General features: G+C 39.2%; 1 protein-coding gene across 1 annotated transcript in view; it reads right to left on the bottom strand.

Moving 5' to 3' along the window:
* Adam9 (ADAM metallopeptidase domain 9) overlaps nt 1-19,257 on the bottom strand; it is a 105,432-nt gene that overhangs the window by 37,638 nt on the left and 48,537 nt on the right. Inside the window, exons 12-14 of the mRNA XM_013144676.2 lie at nt 15,205-15,376; nt 11,748-11,840; nt 10,632-10,827 (exon numbers count right to left, since the gene is read on the bottom strand). Coding sequence (XP_013000130.2) covers nt 10,632-10,827; nt 11,748-11,840; nt 15,205-15,376 — 461 coding nt within the window. The remainder of the gene's footprint in view (nt 1-10,631; nt 10,828-11,747; nt 11,841-15,204; nt 15,377-19,257) is intronic.

Raw genomic sequence — 19,257 nt, 5'->3', positions numbered from 1 at the left:
GAGAGAAAGCGTGTGGGGCACTCACGCCAGGCCGCTGGGCCTCTGGAACCAATGGTGCCCGCCTGCTTGCTTAGAACTCCACAGTCCTCCAAGCACAGCTGGGAGCCGGGAGGCTGATGCCAGCGCCCCAGACCTGCCGCCTGAGCAAGATTTTGTCTCAAAAGAAAAAAAATTATTTGATATGATCCTCTACATAGAAGACCCAAAAATTCCACCAAAAGACTCCTAAAATTAATAGCCAAATTCACTAGTATATAAGAATACAAAAATCACACATGAGTAATATTTTCAAATACCAATAATGAACCCACTAAGAAAGAAATGAGAAAAACAATACCACCCAAAACAGCATCAAGTAAAATATTTAGGAATTAACCTAAAGAAAGTGAAAGATCTCTACAAGGAAAAGTACAGTACATCCTCAGCCATAATGAACAAACTTGAGGCTTTTACAGGTAAATGGACACAACTCGAGATCATACTTGCAAGCGAAATAAATCAGACTCACATGTGTAAACACTGTATTGTCTCCCCAGCATGAGAAAGTCAAAGAGTAAATAAGATTCAAAATGTACAATAGATATTGTTAAATGGAAAAAAACTGTTCAAAAGGAAAGAGAATCTGTGATGGGGAAAGGATAAAAGAATGAAGGGAAAATGAAAGAAAAAAAAATATAAAAGATAGTTAAGATAGTAATACTAGTTTCTCTTAGTTCATTGAAAAGAAAGGTTTGTGCTAGTATTGTCTGCCTATATCTCATATTCTGGATAACTACTTTGAAGATAACAGTACGTAAAGTATTAATTATTGTTACTCTATTACTTGGTTTGAAAATTTTATTTCTCTCTTTTGTGTGTGTGTGTCTTTTTGAGACAGGGTCTCACTATGTCATTCAAGCTGGCTTTGACCTGTAATGTCTCCCATATTTTGGTTTGTTGGTTTCCTTCTTTACTGTTTTCTTCAATTTTATTATAACTGATGATATAGGTAATTCTATTTGAGATAGCGGGAGGCATTATGGCAACCATTGTTAATCACCTTGTATTATGTTTTTACATTATCTATTATGTCCACCCTTTTGATTTGACCGACTCTGTTCTGTTATGTCACATTTGGTTTTACTCTCTTCCAAAAAAGTAATAAGAACCGTGGGAGTAATAAAACCCAAAATGTGTAATAGTCATTGTACAAAAGAGAGGAAAAGAAAGTGCTCTGAACGATATAACTGCATGTATATTTAAGTGTATAAGACAGACAATGATATTACTGAGTTTTGTTGGATCATTGAACAGAACTGTTTGCAGTCTGTTTGAATGTCCACTTTGTATGCTTTAATTTTGTAACTTGAATAAATACTTCTAAGATGACAATATGTAATCCAGTAACTAGTGAGTTCCTACTGTTTTTTTCTGAAATTCTGTATAACCTGCACCCTTTTTCTGCTTTTTTTTTTTCTCTTTTTCTCCTTAAATAAAATAAAAAATAAATAAATTTAAAAAAAAAAAAAAAAAAAAAAAGCTGGCTTTGAGCTCACTTTTAGTCCAGGCCGGTCTTGAACTCACAATGATCCTCCTGCCTCACCAGAGTGCTAGGAATACAGGCATGTACCACCACACCCAGCTTATTTTTTTCTCTTTAAAATTAAAAAAAGAAAGAAAGAAAGAAAACCATAGTACAATGAAAAAGGAAATCTTGGAAAGCATTAGAAAATGGGAAGACGTCCCTTGTTCTGTCCCTTGGCCCTGAATAGGTAAAGCCAAGATTATCAATGACTCTATTTTCAAAACTGATATACAGATTTAATGTGATGTCTACCAAAATACCAGTAGCATCCCTCACGAAACCGGAGAAAACAATCCTAAACTTTATATGGAACCCGAGCAAACTAGGAGGCATCTCAATCTCAGTTTTCAAATTATACTACAAAGCCACAGTGGCAAAAAACCCAGCATGGTACGGGCAGAAAAAAATAAACATATGGATCAGTGAAACACAACAGGGGATGCAGAATTGATCCCAGGCATATTCAGCCATCTCATTTTTGACAAAAAGGCCAAAAATCCACTGAAAGAAAAACAGCCTTTTTAGCAAACAGTTCTGGAAAATCTGGATCACCACATGCAGAAGAATCTAGAACCGTATCTCTCATCATGTACTCAACTAAAATAAAAATGAACAAAAAGTCTAAATATTAAAACAGAAACAATCTGGCTGAAAGATAAAATAGGTAAAACTCTTGAACACACAGGCAAGAATTTTCTGAGAACCTCAAGTGCATAAGAAATCACATCGAGAATCAGCAAATGAGATTATATCAAACTAAAAAGCTTCTGCACAGCAGAGGAAACAACTGACCAAGTGAAGCAACAGCCTGCACAGTGAGAAAAAAAACTTTCCAGTTACACCTCACAGAGGACTAATACATAAACAATAAAAATTAGGCTCTCCCTAAATGGAGCCCCAATCAAGAAATGGGCAACTGAAAGGAATAAACACTTCTCAGAAGTTCAAAGGGCCAGTTAAGGACAGAGATAAAAGTTACACCTTTTTGATTATTAAAGAAATGCAAATTAACGGGGCCTGGGGAGGTAGCTTAGGGGCATAAGCGCCTGCCTTGCAAGTGTGTGGTCGTGAGTTCAATCCCTGGTACCAATAAAAAAGAAAAAGAAAAAAAAAAGTTACAAAGAAATGCAAATTAAAATAACACTGAGATTTCATTTTACTCTGGAAAGAGAGGCTATCATCAAGAAATCAAGTAACCATCGTGGGCAAGGATGTAAGGGAAAAGGAGCCCTTCTTCACTGTTGGTGGGAATATAAACTAGTACAACTACCTTAGAAATCAGTACAGAGCCTGCTCTAAAACCTAAAACTAGAAATTTCATTTGGCTTGGTTATTCCCCTTCTAAGTATCTTCCCAAAAGAGTTAAAGACATTATACCACAGTGATACATACATTTCTACATTTAAAACAGCATAATTCATAATAGCTATATCTTGGAAACAGCTTATATGTCTATCATCAGAAAAATGGATAAAGAAAATGTGGCATTTACACACAATAAAGTACTATTCTGCTATATAGGATGTTTGGGTTATCTGTGGAAAAATGGATGCATCTTGAGATCATAACGTAAAGTAAAATAAATCAGACCCACAGGTTTAAACATCACATGATTTCTCTTACATGTGAAACTCAAAGTATAAATAAATTAAAGAGCACAATAAAAGGAGACAATAAGAAACGGGGAGGGGGGATACTTTGCAAAAGGGAAGAGGACCAAGTGATGAAGAGAGGGAAACAAGAGAAAAGGGACAAAAAAATAATTAAGATGTATTATGTACATTTACCGACTTGCCATAAGGATGCAATCATTTATGTACTGTACATATGCTAATAAAAATAGATCATCTAAAATAACAGGATTTCAGTTACAACATAATGTGGAGAGACTTCACAACATAATTTAACATTTTATGAAGTCATTTAAGATTTTGTGTTTTGTACTGCCACTTGATTTGCTACAGTGTGATTGTTACCTAAATATTTCTCCTGAATTAGAACCACTCACCTTTCCTTAGCATCGTCACCAAAAAGTACAAGGATGGTACTAAACACACTGAAATAAACAGGCTAAAACTGAGAAATGGTAAAATTGAAAGGCGTGTTTCTTTTAAGTTATAGCATTTATAATTGTCAAGATAACTCTCTACTGTTAAAATTATCAATGCTTCTAAATAATGAAGCAAAAGAATAAAGAGTTAAATTTAACTATCAAGTTTAAAGAAATCTGCAGGAGGGAAAGTCATTTTTTAGAATAATAAATGAGCCTGTAATCCTCTGAAAAAGAAAATCAGACTAAGACAGTGGGCATTGGGGAAAAAAAACATAATTTGGCAACACAGAAGCCTGTGTTTGAACTAAGGGCAGCAGACCCACAAAATCACAGCAGTCCACCAGAGGAGCAAACAGGGGTTAACGTTGGGTATTAGCCCAGGTTCCCTCACAGCAACTCCATCAGGTCCCCAAACCTACAGTGTGTGTGTGTGTGTGCGCGTGCGTGTGTGTGTGTACATGTGTGCGCGCGCGTGCACATGCACGTAACTGCACAATGCATAACTGGAATATGCAAACTCAGCAGCTAGCATGACCTCCCTACTCCTTGGTTCTCTGACCTATAAAGGTATATGGCAGGAAAGGCCAGATAGGAGCTGCCACAATGTTTCTACCTTGAAAAATAGCAAACCAAAAGTAAACTACACTGCTAGAGAGATTTTAGAGATCAATGTCACCATCAAGAACTTGAAAGCTGCAGGGACAGTGACTCTCATCATATTTTCATTCAACTTGCGTACCTAGCCTGTGTAGAAAACAGACGGTTTTTGGGCAATGACAATGGATTACCACAACCCTAACCCAGTGATCACTCCACCTGCAGCTGCTGTACCACATGAGGATATGCTCAAGCACACTAACGTACTCTTTGATGCCTGGCACAAGAGCTATGATCTGGCAAATGCCTTCTTCCTCATACTTGTCTGCATGACCTCCCGGAAGCTGGTGGCTTTCAGCTGTCAAGGCCTGCAGTACACCTCACTGCCTTACCTGTGGAGTACATCAACTCTTCAGCTCCATTTATTCATTCATCCATTCAGTCAGTCACTCATTCATTCATTTATTTGTACTGGGGACTGAACCCACGACCTTGCACTTGCCAGGCAGGTGTTTGTGCCACTGAGCTTTACCTCCAGCCCTCCCACCTCAATTTAATGTGAGGGCTCTTGATTGGCTTTCCTTACCACAAAATGTCACATGAGTGCATTACACTGAAAAGATTATGCTTCTTGGGCATAGTAAGAACAAAAAGGCAATCACAATACACATTGTGAGAAGACATTTGTACATCAGAAAGTAGGAAACAAATCAGTAAGAACTCAGAGATCTGTTACCTGTGTGACATTTCTAGCATGAGACATGTAGAGACGGCTTCTAAGGTGAAGGATAAGGTATGTGTCTGGGAGTCCATGAGCAAAGGAACACTATGATTGATGCCTGTTGATTGTCCTTAGATTCTGAAGGCAGTACAATCCCGTGTCACATAACACTGTTTAAATAAACACCAGACCTCATATGCAGTAACGATAAGTTTGTACTGCTTAGTGATTCATAGCCATCTTAAGTGTGGAAGTGCACTCTATAATATTAACACAATGATAAAATCACCTAATAACACATTCCTCAGAAGTATCCCCATCATTAAGTGAAACATACTGTATTGTTTATTTGGTTGTGCTACTCTGGATCATTTAGCCAGTGACCTAAAAAGCTGTCATTTCTGACTTGGACCCAAAGCAGGAGAGTCCTGTGCAATAGGTCTAGGTTGCCACACAAGATGCTCTGCCACTTGGGTCACTTGATTCAGTAGATAAAATACTGCTTAAAGTTGCAGCAGCAGCAGATAAAAAGGCTTCTGAGCCTTTGGTAGTGCCCTACAGATAAATCACAGCATTGAACTTTAGTATTTTGGAGCAAAGATCTGCAATCCTCTGTAGATAACTACTCCCCTTTTAATAACTGGCTCCCAATCCTAAAACAGAGTGAACACTTAACCACAGGCCGCCAAGTTACCATTCAACCTGAGCTGCCCGTCACAAACTGGGAATTGTCTGACCTTCCAAGCTATCAAGTCAGCATGAATAACAGAACTTCATCATGAAACGGGGAGTTTCATGGCCCAAGTAAGCGCAGAAGGCACGCGCACGTACATGGAGTACATGTTGCCCATATGCCCAGTTCCCACTCCTGTGACTCAGCACTCTCCCCCCTGGCCAGCACCCATGACCTCAAGGGAAATACTGTACCATGAGTTGACAGAGTAAGAGAAGAATGAGACCTTTTTGTAGATGGCTCAGCACAGTATCCAGGCACCACCCAAAAGTGAGGAGTTGTAGTCACTATGGACTGTGCACCTGTTGTTTACTCTGTGTTTTGGCTCATATCTACATGTCCCCCCAGAACCTCAAGTGCTCTTCGGTAAGGTTTTCAGAGGTGACTGGTTCTAGGGTATGTGATACTAGGATTAACCTGTAATGCTGGAACTAAAAGTGCAAGGCTGAGTGTGCTAGTGCACACCTATAATCACACCACTCAGCAGGCTGAGGCAGGAAAATCACCATAAGTTTGGGGCCAGCCTGGGCTACATAGTATATTCAAGGCCAACCTGGGCTACACAGTGAGACCTTGTCATAAAAAAAAGCTGCACATGGTGGTGCATGTAACCCCCAGCACCCGGGAGGCTAAGGCAGGAAGGTCACCGTGAGCCAGCCTGAGCTACATAGTGAGTTCAAGGTCAGCCTGAAATACATAGCAAGAGTTTCTCAAGAAACAAACGAAGGAAAACGTGTGTGATTACTAAATTAATCCACTGACTGGAAAGCACAGTTCTGGGAAGGGAAGAAAGGAGGCCCACCCTGGATGTGAGTGGCACCATGCAAAAGGCAGTGCCTGGAAAGGCTAAAAGAGCCCGAGGAGCTTCTGCCTCCCTGCCGGCTGCTGCCTCCTCCCCCAGGGACTGTCTCTCCTCTGCCACGCCATCCTGCTTTGACTGCAGCCGACTGATGGACTGAAAGCTCTACAAGCTCAGCTAAATAAACTTTTCCTCCTTTAACTTTGGGTGTCAGATATTTTGTCTCAGCAACGAGAAAACTAAGACACTTTGCTTGGTAGAAGAAATAGCCAGACATGATTATATGACATATGACTGAAAAATACAATTTTGCTTTTTAAAATGTATTATAGTAAAAGATATGTTGCTGTTAATCCCTCTCAGAAGGCTCCCTCTCCCTTTGAACGCACTTATCCCACTGCCCCTGCCACCTTCTGAAACAGTCCTAAGTGTCCTCTTCTGTGAATGCATCTTTAACTGCCCTACCATGGCTGCCTCGATGTCCTAAATTAATCTGAAACATTTACATTTAATGATCATTTTAATTTTGAGGAAGAGCCAGAAAATGCATGGTATCAGCTCCTTTAATCTGTTTTGAGGACATATCCTAATGCTTACGTGAGCTTGCATTCCTGCTGGATGGCATCAGCAGTTGCATTCAGTGTGTTTTTTATCATACCTCATAAAGACTCTCACGAAAGAAGACTTCCAGAGCTGCTTTGGAAAGGGAACAGAGAAAAGAGAAGGGGAAAGAGGGCAGAGGACAGGGAAGTGACGAGAATTAGATGTGTTCTGTACAGGTATCAATTCCCTATAAGCAATATAATCATTGTGTACCACAAACATGTAATAGTAAGTATTTTTAAAACTGCAAAGAAAGTGGCAAAAACGATGGCCTACATATGTTCAAACTGAGAGGGAGCACTTTTAAGGAGATAAATAGCTATGCATCTTTTAATATAATAAATTAAAATTTAAATATTCACCATACATTTTGATCACCCCTGATTACCAAATCAGGGACTCCAGCCAACAGTTTGAATAATCAGAGAGAATGGATGACCCTTTCTGTGAACTACAGGCAGCCTCTTTCACCAGCCAATCCTGTCATCACACAAAGGGCTCATGAACAAAGTGCCCACGCCAGCAGAGTTGGAGGTTCCTCATGAGCTCAGAAACACCAATCTGCTGGAGCACTGGCCCGCACTGAAACCCTGACACAGCACCATTTCCCTTCCCATACGGAGGGGACAATGTGTTGTTGATACTTACTCTGGATACTACATGCCCTGCTTCTGCCAAAACTCTCTGTGGGCCTACAGAATTGCTTACCACGTTTTCCCACACACCTGGTTAAGGAACTCACTCCACAGCAAATAAACAGCAGCAATGGGCCTGTGTGCATGGACTCACTGGTGTCACCACCTCCTCGATCTCCTGAAGCAGCTGCCTTGTTAGAATGCTGCATATAGCTTTGACAAACCCTGTTCCAGCCAGCACCAGCTAGATGGCCAGACCTTGAAGGATTGGACAAGTTTCCCTGAAAGGCTACATATTCTCTGAATTGGTGTGCAACAAATGACACTGATTTCCACACGATGAAGATGCAGGGTAAAGTTAGCAAGGGGCGGAAATGAGAGTGGCACTCTCATCATTAGTCCTAGTGACCCACCAGCAAAACTGTGCTTCCTGTTCCCATGACTCTATGCTCTGCTAGCTTAGGGGTTTTAGTTGAAAGAGAGGAATTCACTACCAGAAGCCACAACAATGATTGCATTGAACTGAAGTTAAGCCAGTCACACAGCCACACTGGCCTCAAGCTTCTGAATCAACAGGAAAGAAGGCAATTACTGTGCCGGCTGGGATGCCTAATCTGACTGCTGAAGTGAAACTGCACTGCTGCTCCTAGCAGAGGTACAGAAGAGCACATCCTGACACCTTGTTATGGTTTTTATCTGTATATCCCCTGAAGCTCCTTCCAATCACGGCGAGGGCTTTTTAGAAGATCACCTGGGCATCGTAGTCTGGGTTGGGCCAATAACGAGTTAAGAGCTAACCATGCTGTCAGCCTGGTTGGAAGTAGCAGGTCACTGCAGGTGAGACTAGAAGGGCATATTCTCCCCCTGCTCCTCCCTTCTTCCGCTCTGCTTCCTGGGTGCCACGAGGGGAGCAGCTTTTCATCTACTGTGGCTCCTCTGCCATGCTATTCCTTCTTTGGAGCCACCTGACCCTGGACTGAAACATGAGCCAAAATCAAACTCTCTTCCTTTAATTTGTCGTGTCAGGTGTGAGACAGTAACTAAGACATTCCTTGTGGCATCTCTTAGAATTACCACTTCCTGCCATTAAGCCCAACGGAAACTTCAGCAACCAAATGTAAGCTACTAATGGCCCACATGCTTTAGAATGAAGGTTTGGGCACCATCCTTAGTCAGGAATCATGACCAGCTGAGGCACTTAGTGAAGGCAAAGGAATAAAAAACGTGCAGAAGTAAGTATCAGCCATTACAGAAATGGGGTCTGATTACATTTCTTCATTTTGTTAGAGATATAACTTATCATGTAATATAGGTTGTACTGAGTTCATTTGTCAGGGAAATTTTGGATTTAATTCAGTAAATATAGCAGATTGGCCTAACGGGCAGGCCTCATCAGTCAGTTTTAAGCCTGAAAGAAAAAACTGACCCTCCTTCCAGTAGGAGGAAATTCTTCCATACACTAAGACATCTATGTTTTTCCTGCCATTGAAATCAAACTGAAACAGCAGCCCTTCCTGGGTCATGAGCCTGCCAGCCTTTCTAATGGAACTACACCGTTAGTCTCAGTGGTCCTAAGGCATTCAGACTCAGATTCAAAGTGAACCATCACTAATCATTGGCCTCCAGCTTGCCAACTTACTCAGTAGAACTGGTACTTAGCAGCCTCCACAATTGCAAGAATCAATTCATAGTGTGTGTGCGCGTGCACGGGCGTGTACATATACAAACACTGATTCTGCTTTTCTGGAGAACCCCAAGTAGTGCAGAGTAGCTGACTAAAACTGAAGAGAAATAGGAACCTCCTGTTCAGACTTCTTCAAATAGAATATAATTAGCAGCACACCGATACCTCTAACTACTCAATGCCAAAACCATCTGCAGTAATTAGTGCTAAGTATATGGAAAACCAATCAGGGGGACTGAGCAAGAGAGACATGTGGGTTGGGAGGCGGTATTAATTCTAGAAAAAACAAAAGGGAGAAAAGCAATAGTAAGTCAGTATACAGTTCCATGGTGAACAGTGCTAACATGGCCACTAGACAATAACGTCAACACTGCTTAACCAAAACTAAAATTAATCCATATTAGAAAGATGGAGAATGAAATGAACATAGGTATGATGGGAGTTGTCAAGGTATGATGGGCTGAAGGAAGACAGGAAAACTAAATCTTATCTTTCATAAAAATAAGGAGGCAGCATTAACAAAAGATTACCTAAGGATCTGGAAAAAGTTATAAAAAAACGCAGCTACAAAAGATAAACACTGTTACCTCCAACGATGGGGAAGCTAGAGATAAACAGGCTTTAATTTTTATAATCAACAGAGTAATTCAGTTCTTTAATCTCTGGTGTACCTCTGATAAAGATGAAAACTTTAAAGAAAAAAATATGAAAAAATAAAAACAGATTCTAAATATCCATGAATATTTAGAAATATCTAAGAAAATAGATAACAAAGTCAGGATCCATTTAGCTAATGGAATACTCTAATGTATCATGATATAAATGATCAAAATACACAAACCTCAAGAACATTATGAAGAAACTATGCAAACAGTAAACCCAACTGTACAGCTTGATATTATTACAACTAGAAAATTAGGGCCGGGGTGCAACTCAGTGGCACAACACTGGCCTAGCATGCATGAGGCCCTGGATTTGATCTCAAGCATCACAGGAAAAAAAAAAAAAAAAAACCTAAAAAACAATGCTCTGTGTATGTATTTTATACACAAAGTATGAAAGAGGTAGATAAGCAAAAGCAAAGACAATTAAAGTTGAGTGTTATTAAAATTCATGACTATGACTGCCACTAGAGAGAGAAGGGAGAACTGAAATAAGAAATTGCTATCAATAATGTTTGATTTCCCTTCTTTAAAAGTCTAAGGAAAACAAAACCAAAACAATCAATTATCAATATCTTACTTGAACCAAAGATGACCTGACACTGAGCATCATAATACTGGCACATGCCGTTGTAACAGTATGCTTTGTTATTCTGGCAAGGATATCCATTCTGAATAAAAACATCTGGCTGGCAGAACTGAGAAGAGCCGTTGCAGTACTCTGGAACATCACATTCATTAGTTTTCCCTCTGCATAAAGAACCACCTGGAAGGAACTAGGACAATAAAATTCAAATTAAATAGGAACATCAGGACAATTTCTACAAATTCGAGACCACAGTATTTTTATAACAATAAAAGATTTACAACAAAAGATTAAATAACCTGCATAAAAGTGAACAAAATCCAATAATAGGCAATTCATAAACATTATAAACATAGAAAATGAAAAACTGCAATTTCATTGGTAACCAAAGAAATGCAAGTTGAATAAAAATGCAAGAATATTTTACACTATTGCATTAACAAGAATTACAGTGCTTACTACTAACCAATATTAAATACAAAAATATTAGACAGATACACAGACTGGTACATTTGTGGAAGATTTATAACACATGTCAAAAATGTGAATATGCAAATTCTTATTCAATTATTTCTCTTAAAGCAATAACTGGAAGCAAACTAAAAGTCCACTGGTAGAGATGGCTACCAGTAGACAGACCATGGTGCAGTCACCCAAAGGAACAGTAACTATATAACCATGCTGTACCATATGACTACAGAGAAGCCTGTGAATGGAAATATTTGTATTGCATCTGTGTTTACATAATTACATAGAAACACACTCACTAATACTGTTACATTTGTACAGAAAAAAGTGACTAACGAATTATCAACAATGGCTACCTGGTAAGTATAAAATGACTGTCATTTTCCACACTTTGGCATTGTTGAATTATTTTCAACAACTCTACATTAAATTTTTTAAGAAACTGTTTCATCTTGGGGAAAAATAAATAGAATATTTAACATAAAAGAATATCCTTTAAGATTGCAAACAAGTGGTATAAAAGTTGTTCCTAAAATCATGTAATAAAAATGGCCCACTCTTAGAGCCCTCACCAAGACACATTTTGACCTACAGATTTTTCTTTCTCTACTTTTTTGTTCCTAGATAGGGAGGAACCCTTACCCTGCAGTCTTTACAACAGTCACCATATGCGCATTCAGCATAGGATTTAAGCTTGCAAGTGCTTCCTTCACAACAAGGGTCCAATTCACATTCCTGCAAACAGAAAACAACTGTGAATCTAACATTAATATTCATTAATCAAACTCTTTTCTTACACCTACAATCCACTTCATTCTAACTTGGCTATCACAGTTTCTCTCTACATCACTAACTGTACTTAGGGATTTATCAGTGTCTCTTTAGCTTGTAAGTATTTAGGTCTCAACATATTTTAAGAGACTGAAATCAGAGTACGTGCCTCAGCCTACCATAACGAAATACCACAAACTGGGCAACGTGATAAAAATTTATCTTTCATAGTTGGGGAGGCTGAGGTCCATGATCAAAGACTTCCCAAATTTGGGTCTGAGGAGACCTCTCTTCCTAGGCTGCAGAAAGCCACATTCTCACCATGTAAGGGCCCCATATGTCTCCTACTAGACACTAATCCTATTGGCTTGAGGTCCCACCTTCTGTTCTTATTTAACCTTAGTTACGTCCTCAGCCACACTGGTGGTTAGGATTCCAACACATGAATTTGGGGGACAAACAAATGTTCAGTCTATAGCAGTACATTTAATGATCACAGAGAATTAAAAGCATTCATGAATGCATTTCTCTTCATGTTCAGAATCTGGTTTCTGGTTGGGTGGTTTTTCACCCTTGGCAGACACTAAAGTCTTTTTCTTTTTTTGGTGGTGGGGCAGGGGGACCTGAGATTCCACCTCAGCCCTGTACATGTTGCAGCACATAACTATCCCTGAGCTACATGCGCTTCTCTCCCCGCATTTCAGGCCATCATGATATCCCAGCCTCCCCACTGCACAGATACCATCTCCATTGGGTTAATACAGCAATATTAGTAGTCTGATTTTTACACTGTGCTTCAACTTATAAGATGACATAACTGGGAAAAACTAGAAGAACACATGGGACTGTACTGTGTAAATTTTATCAGCTTATAATTATTTCATTTTTAAAGTGCTTTTAATTTTATATTTTAACTAACATAATAATTGTACATATTTATGGGCTATACTATGATATTTCAACACAAATTAAATACACTGGTCAATTAAGGGTGATTAACATTTTCTTCTCACAATAAAAATTTTAACATAATATAACCTATACCTTCTAACCTATACTACCTTTCAACCTACCAAAAAGGAAGTAAAAACTGGATCATGGACCTAAATGCAAAAGCTGAAACTATAAACTGCTAGAAGAAACCTATGTAACTTTAGAGTAGGCAAACAGTTTCAGATATAACACCAAAAGCACAAAATGATAAAATCCATTTCACCAAAATGTAAATATTCTACTTTGTAGAAGATATCCTTAAGATAAGGCAAGCTACCTCTTGGAGAAAAAAAGTTACAAATAAAATATTTGACAAAATGCTTACTCCTGGATTATATAATGTCAAAAGGCAGTTACATCTCAATGTAAAGAACAGAGAAAAAGGTTGAGCAGACACCTCACCATGGTACACGGAGATGGCAAATGAACACATGAAAATACGCTCGGCATGCTCAGGCCTTGGGAAAATGCAGAGACGTTACAGAGGCACCTATTAGAATGGTTAAAATGAAAAAGACTGCGTATGTGAAATACCAGTGAGGATGTGACAGAACCGGACCTGTCACACATGGACAGTGGGAATGAAAATAGCACAACCACTTTGGAAAGGACAGTGATACTTCGGTTGTTGAATTCCAAACTCAAACTTTCCACTACTCAAACAGCAAAGTTTGAACCAAACTGCTCAGTGTTGTTAACTTTGCTTAGTAGCCAAACTGAAAATCCAACTTGAAAAACACTGGATGGGCAGTGAGTGAGTCCTGTGTCGTTTCTAGCCACAGACACAAAGGGGTGACACCTCAAAGTGCAGCTCTTGCCCAGACAACATACAATACTTGTGTTAGTAACTTCAAACATTCATTATCATGCTTTTATTTTGCACTTTGTTTGCGAAAAGTGTCATAACCATGGCTCCAAAGAAAGTTAGTGATTCCAGCAGTAAAGTTGATAGGAACCACGGTAGAGCTAAAGAAATCATTGTGAAATCTGTTAAAGTCCTGGAAAAATGAATTCATAAGTATAATTTCTGGGCCTCAAAATTGATTTTTTGTTTTCCCATTATTTCTTATGAAAAAAAATGTTCAGTTCTCTAACTTTTCAATGTTTGAACACAAATTTGGAATGAGTTGAGTTTGACAATGGAGAATCACTGTAATATGAAAGTTTCTTCTACAACTATCATATGACCAAGTCACGCCACACCTAATTATTTAACCCAAAACCTATGTCACGTAATGCCTCGACACAAAGAGCTTTAACTGTAATAGTTCAAAACTAAAAACAGTTCAAATAGCCATTGAGAGACAAATATATATATTGCAGAATATTCAGAGTGCTCAACAATAAACAGTAAGAAAAAGGATTACTGGCATAACTGCAACTGCATGGATGAATCTCAAAAACAAAACACATAGTAAAAGAACCAAGACGCCTCCCAAAAGCCTTTAATATAAAATTCCTTTATACTAATAAAGGACAATCAACGCTTGCCTAAGGAAAATGGGGGAACAAGAAAAGATGGGTAATACTCTACCTAGTGGTATTTTCATTTGAAAATAAAAATATTAAAAATACCAATCTCTTAGGGTTTCCAAAGGAATTACACTCTAAAACATTTAGCAGAACTCCCTGACATGCACCAGTTGTGAAATAACAGGCCACAACCACTTGCACATAAGACACATCCATACTGCCCGTCTGGAAAGCAAAGGCATTTGGCAAAGGCCAGGTGCGGCCAGGAAAGGAAAAAGATGCCTTTTGGAAAAGCCTGAGAGTGCAGCAAAATTTACACGCAGTTAAACAAATGTCTTCCAAACCTAATGCCAGGCCTAGGAGAAGAGGGCTTCCGCAGGCCACTGTGAGAGGTCTGACAGAACTGGTGGTGAGCAGGTAAACTAAGCAGTAAGGATGTTTATACTGGAGAAACAAACCCAGAGGATGGGCCAGCTTTGATTTATTTTTCAGACGAGTCCAATTCTGCCGTGCTGTTTACCAGAATGATCAATGCTTATAAATAGCCAAGTGAAAAACAGATTCATTTTTAAAAATAAATTTTAAAAATAAATAAGCAAATAACTGTAACAGTAGTGGTGTAAGACAGGGGAAAAAATCAGTAGAGTATCCATGGCGCTTTCCTTGAGCTAAAACCGATGGCACCGTTAGTTATATTCTGAGGAGGAGGAAATGACCAATCCTAGAAACACAGTCACACAGAAAAATCACCCTCAGTTGCCACTACAGTTTATTTTAGTGACTATGCCAGAGTTTCACAAAACCAGAAATTTTCTTCTTCCAGCAATTTTCTCACAGTAAAAAAATCAAAAATTAAACTGACCTTTGGAGTTCCACAGTCACATTCTTCTCCAGGGTCCACCAATTTATTACCACAGGAGGGCGCACTATAAGCTTCATCAGGCTTTGGGATGTTAAGGAGGCAGTTTCCTCCTTTATTTAAAGTTAACTTCTCAAAATCCTCTGCACTACAACTGCTGAAGTTTCTGGATCCTCTATAATAAGCATTAAGAAAAAAAGGTCTTATAATGATTGTTCATTTGAAATGTTTAAGTCATGTCTTTAACCAAAATGAAATATCAAAAATGCTCAAAAATAAGCTAACAAAAGTTGACAGAAATGAGAATAACTATTCGTAATAAAGATAGAACATTAAAGCTAGTATATAATGGTTCACAATTTAGGTTATATTATATTGTACCTCCATGAAAATAATCTTCCAACTATATCACACTGAAATACAAGATCAAAATTTTCAGGAAGCACAAAAATTATCTAGACTATATGGAATTAAGTTTTAGTTATCTAATGTAATAAAGGTACAAATTTATTAGAGACTAGCTATATATTGTCCCTAATCTTTTCTCACTCCTCCCTTCCCTATCCCCACTATCATTCCTTGGGAGTCACAGAAAATGTGAACGGGCAATTCCGGACACACCATGGCCACTAAGACGCAGCAAGACGCACACTCAGTTGGAAGTCCTGCTCTCTAGGAACCCAAATCACATTAAAACCTTTATTAGGCAGCTAAGCATGATAGTGTGTCTAATTCTAGCACTTTGGGAGACTGAGACAGGAGAATTACAAGTCTAGTCCTGCCTGGATAATTTAGGGAGAATCTGTCTCAAAATAAAAACTAAAAAGGCTGGGGAGGTAGCGCGGTTCAATTCGCAGTACCACGGCGGGGAATCAAGGGTAGTCTCTTATTTGTTTCTTCATTTGTGGCCTAAACTTTTGGTACACTATCAAAAAAAAATTTAAATGTCACAGTGAAACCCATGAATTTATATAATCAGTATGTGTCAATAATTTTTATCAGGAAAAAGAGAAAAAAAGAATTGCTAGGCTCAATATCAACAAGCCACGATGTTTCTTTGTAAGAGTTTCATGGTTTCAAGTCTTATAATCTTCGTTATCCATTTTAAGTTGATTTTGTGCATGTGCGAATTGTGAAAAAATAAGGGTTCGATATCACTGTTTTGCAAGTGGCAATCCAGTTTCCCCAGCACCTTTTATTGAAGAAGCAGTATCTTCTCCATTGTGCCCCCTTGATGCCCTTGTTGAAAATCAGTTTACTGTGCATATTTGCATTTATTTTCTTTTCTGTTCCATTGGTCTGTGTGTCTGCTTTTAAACCAGTGTCATTCTATTTTGACTACTATGACTACAGCATTAAAAAGCTTCTGCACAGCAAAGGAAATAACAAAATAAAGGCAGTCTATAGAATGGGAGATAATACTTGCAAACCATATATGAAAAGAGGTTAATATCAAAAACTTATAAATTCACAAAACTCAACAGCAGCCAAAGAAAGAATACAATTTAAAAATGAACACAGGATATGTCCATAATCCCAACTACTCAGGAGGCTGAGGCAGGATAACCACTTCAACTCCAACAAGGCCTTTTGAGAGACCTTGTCTCAAAAAAACAAATTAAAAGGGCTGAGTAGCTTAGTGATACAGTGTTTTTCCAGCATGCACAGGCCCTGGTTCAAACCCAATACTGAGAAAAAAAGAGCAAAAGACTTGACGACATGTCTTAAAGATGTAGCAATGACCAGTAGGTATATGAAACAATGCCCAGTATCCTTAATTATCAGGGAAATGCAAACCAAAACCACAGTGAGATCTCACCTTACACTGTTAGGCTGGGTTTTATTCAAAACCTAAGCAAGTGTGGGCAAGGGTATAAGAAAAGGAAATTTGTCCACTGCTTGGCGGGAACGTAGACTGAGATTCCTAGAGGAATTAAAAACAGAACTAGCATACGACTACTCAGCAATCTCTCTTCAGGATATACACCCAAAGGAAATCAGCACTTTATAAAAGATATCTGCACTCCCATATTCGCCATTATTCACAACAGCCAAGAAGTGGAAACAACCTAAGTATCCATTAGTGAAAAAATTACTTGGTCTGTGGGTGCAGGTGTGCATGTGAGTGAAATAAAGAACAATTCAGCTTTATACAAGTAAAAGGAGACATGCCATCTGTCACCCAGATGAACATGGAGGATGTTATCTAAGTGAAGGAAGCCAGACACACAAAGAAAAATACTGCATGATGTCACTTACATGTGAAAAGAAAAACAAAGTAAGTCCACAGAGACAGAAAACAAAACAGTGGTCATGGTGTGGGAAGGGAATTGGAAGATGTAGGTCAGAGGATACAGAACAGCAGATATGAAGGATGAACATGCTGAAATGCCTAATGTACAACATAGGACTATAGTTAATATTGTATAGTCTTAAGGGTTTTTGCTAAAGAGTAGATTTTTAGGTGCTCTTGCCACAAAGAAAAAAATGGGTACCTACAGGGGATGACAGATATGTTAATCTGCCCAACTACAGTAGCTGTTTCACCACCTACATGTATATCAAAGTATCACATTATATATTTTAAATTTATATAATAAAACTTTTTCTTAAAGGATACTTAGTGCCATTGTACAGAAAAAAAAAAAATAGGGCAGGCATGTAAGAAAAGAACAGGGAAAGGCCTCAGTGAGATTGCTGGTAAATTTTGACTAGAAAAGAGTTAAACCTTTGCTAGAGAGAACAATCAAGAGGAAAAGCAAGGAGAAATAATAGACAGAGCCTGGCTCTGCTTGGCACCAGGGCCCCAGCTAGAGTTAGTCACCTCTCAACTCCCTGTAAAAAAAAGAACAGGCAAACTTTGATTCATGGAAAGAAAGATCTAGCACAAAGCTTGCCAGTAACAGAAAGCTTGTTTTCCATAGTCTTTTTCTTGCCACTCTCAAGGTAATCGTGAAGAGGAGTCCTTTTGCGCAATATGAATCATCTGTTCACTGAACCAGTATGTGCCAGACACCTGTACAAGGCACTCGGGATAGAACTGAACACGAAAGCTAAAACCCCTCCCCTGTAAAGGAAGACTCTCTCCTAGTGAGTGAAGCAGACAGATCAGAAAGTGAGGAGTGCCATGGTGAGCACGGGAGGGAGCAGGGGCAGTGAGCTGTGCAGGGAGGAGAGACGAGGGCAGGCAGGGCAGGCCTTCCATCCTTGTGACATTTTTAATCAAAACTGGATATGTGATCCAGGAGAAATATAACTCCCAATCTGTTAGGTATCACATGTGCCAAGTTCACGGTCTCACAATACCAAGGAATAAAGTCACAAACCAAAGGAAGAAGTTAGGAGAGTTTGACTGGAAACAGAGAAAAAGAGCTCCTGGATTTCCAGGAGGGGTCCTAAATGGGATGGTCACCAAGGCTCTTGTCAGGGAATTTACACAGCAAAGTCACAACATGAGTCAAACTACAATCAACCTGTAGTTACAAGTATAGCCACTTAGCTAATATTGGTCCAGTAGGGAAATGAGTCACGTGGCAAGGGCACAGGGAAGAACAAAGGCATGTTTGGGAAGGGATGGATCTGGACACTCTGGCCATCCTCACCCGGGCTACTGATGGCTATCGGACTCACTGGACTAGGTGGTGCTAATGACAGCATAGCAAGGTATTGCTTATGCCTGGGCCACTGCATCTCTGTCTTGCGGCCTGGCCTTCTTCAAATGCGCCTCCAGCCACAATTCTGATATCTTTATTTTTCACTGACTCCCTTGAGAGTCCAGCCTGTCTGTGACCATATATTTCTATAAATAGCTTCCTTTATTTATGGAAAAAAGAGTATCACAGAGAGAAGGAATAAGAGGTGCAAAGACGCCCATGTGTCTGCTGAACAGTAGGAAAGCCAGGAGCTTGCAGAAGAGTGAGCCAGTGAGGGACTGAGTAATGATGGATGCACTCAGCAAAGGAAAAAACAGAGCACTATGAAAATGTCTCTTTTCACTATGAGTGAAAGGGGGACCCTGGCGTGGGGTGGGTAAACAATAAAAAGCATGGAAGGGGA

The sequence above is a fragment of the Cavia porcellus genome, unplaced genomic scaffold, assembly GCF_034190915.1.
Source record: "Cavia porcellus strain 051 isolate PalLab524CR breed Dunkin Hartley unplaced genomic scaffold, mCavPor4.1 scaffold_29, whole genome shotgun sequence".
Classification (NCBI taxonomy): Eukaryota; Metazoa; Chordata; class Mammalia; order Rodentia; family Caviidae; genus Cavia; species Cavia porcellus.
The sequence above is the reverse complement of the archived record's forward strand: the minus strand, read 5'-3'. Positions and strand labels throughout refer to the sequence as shown.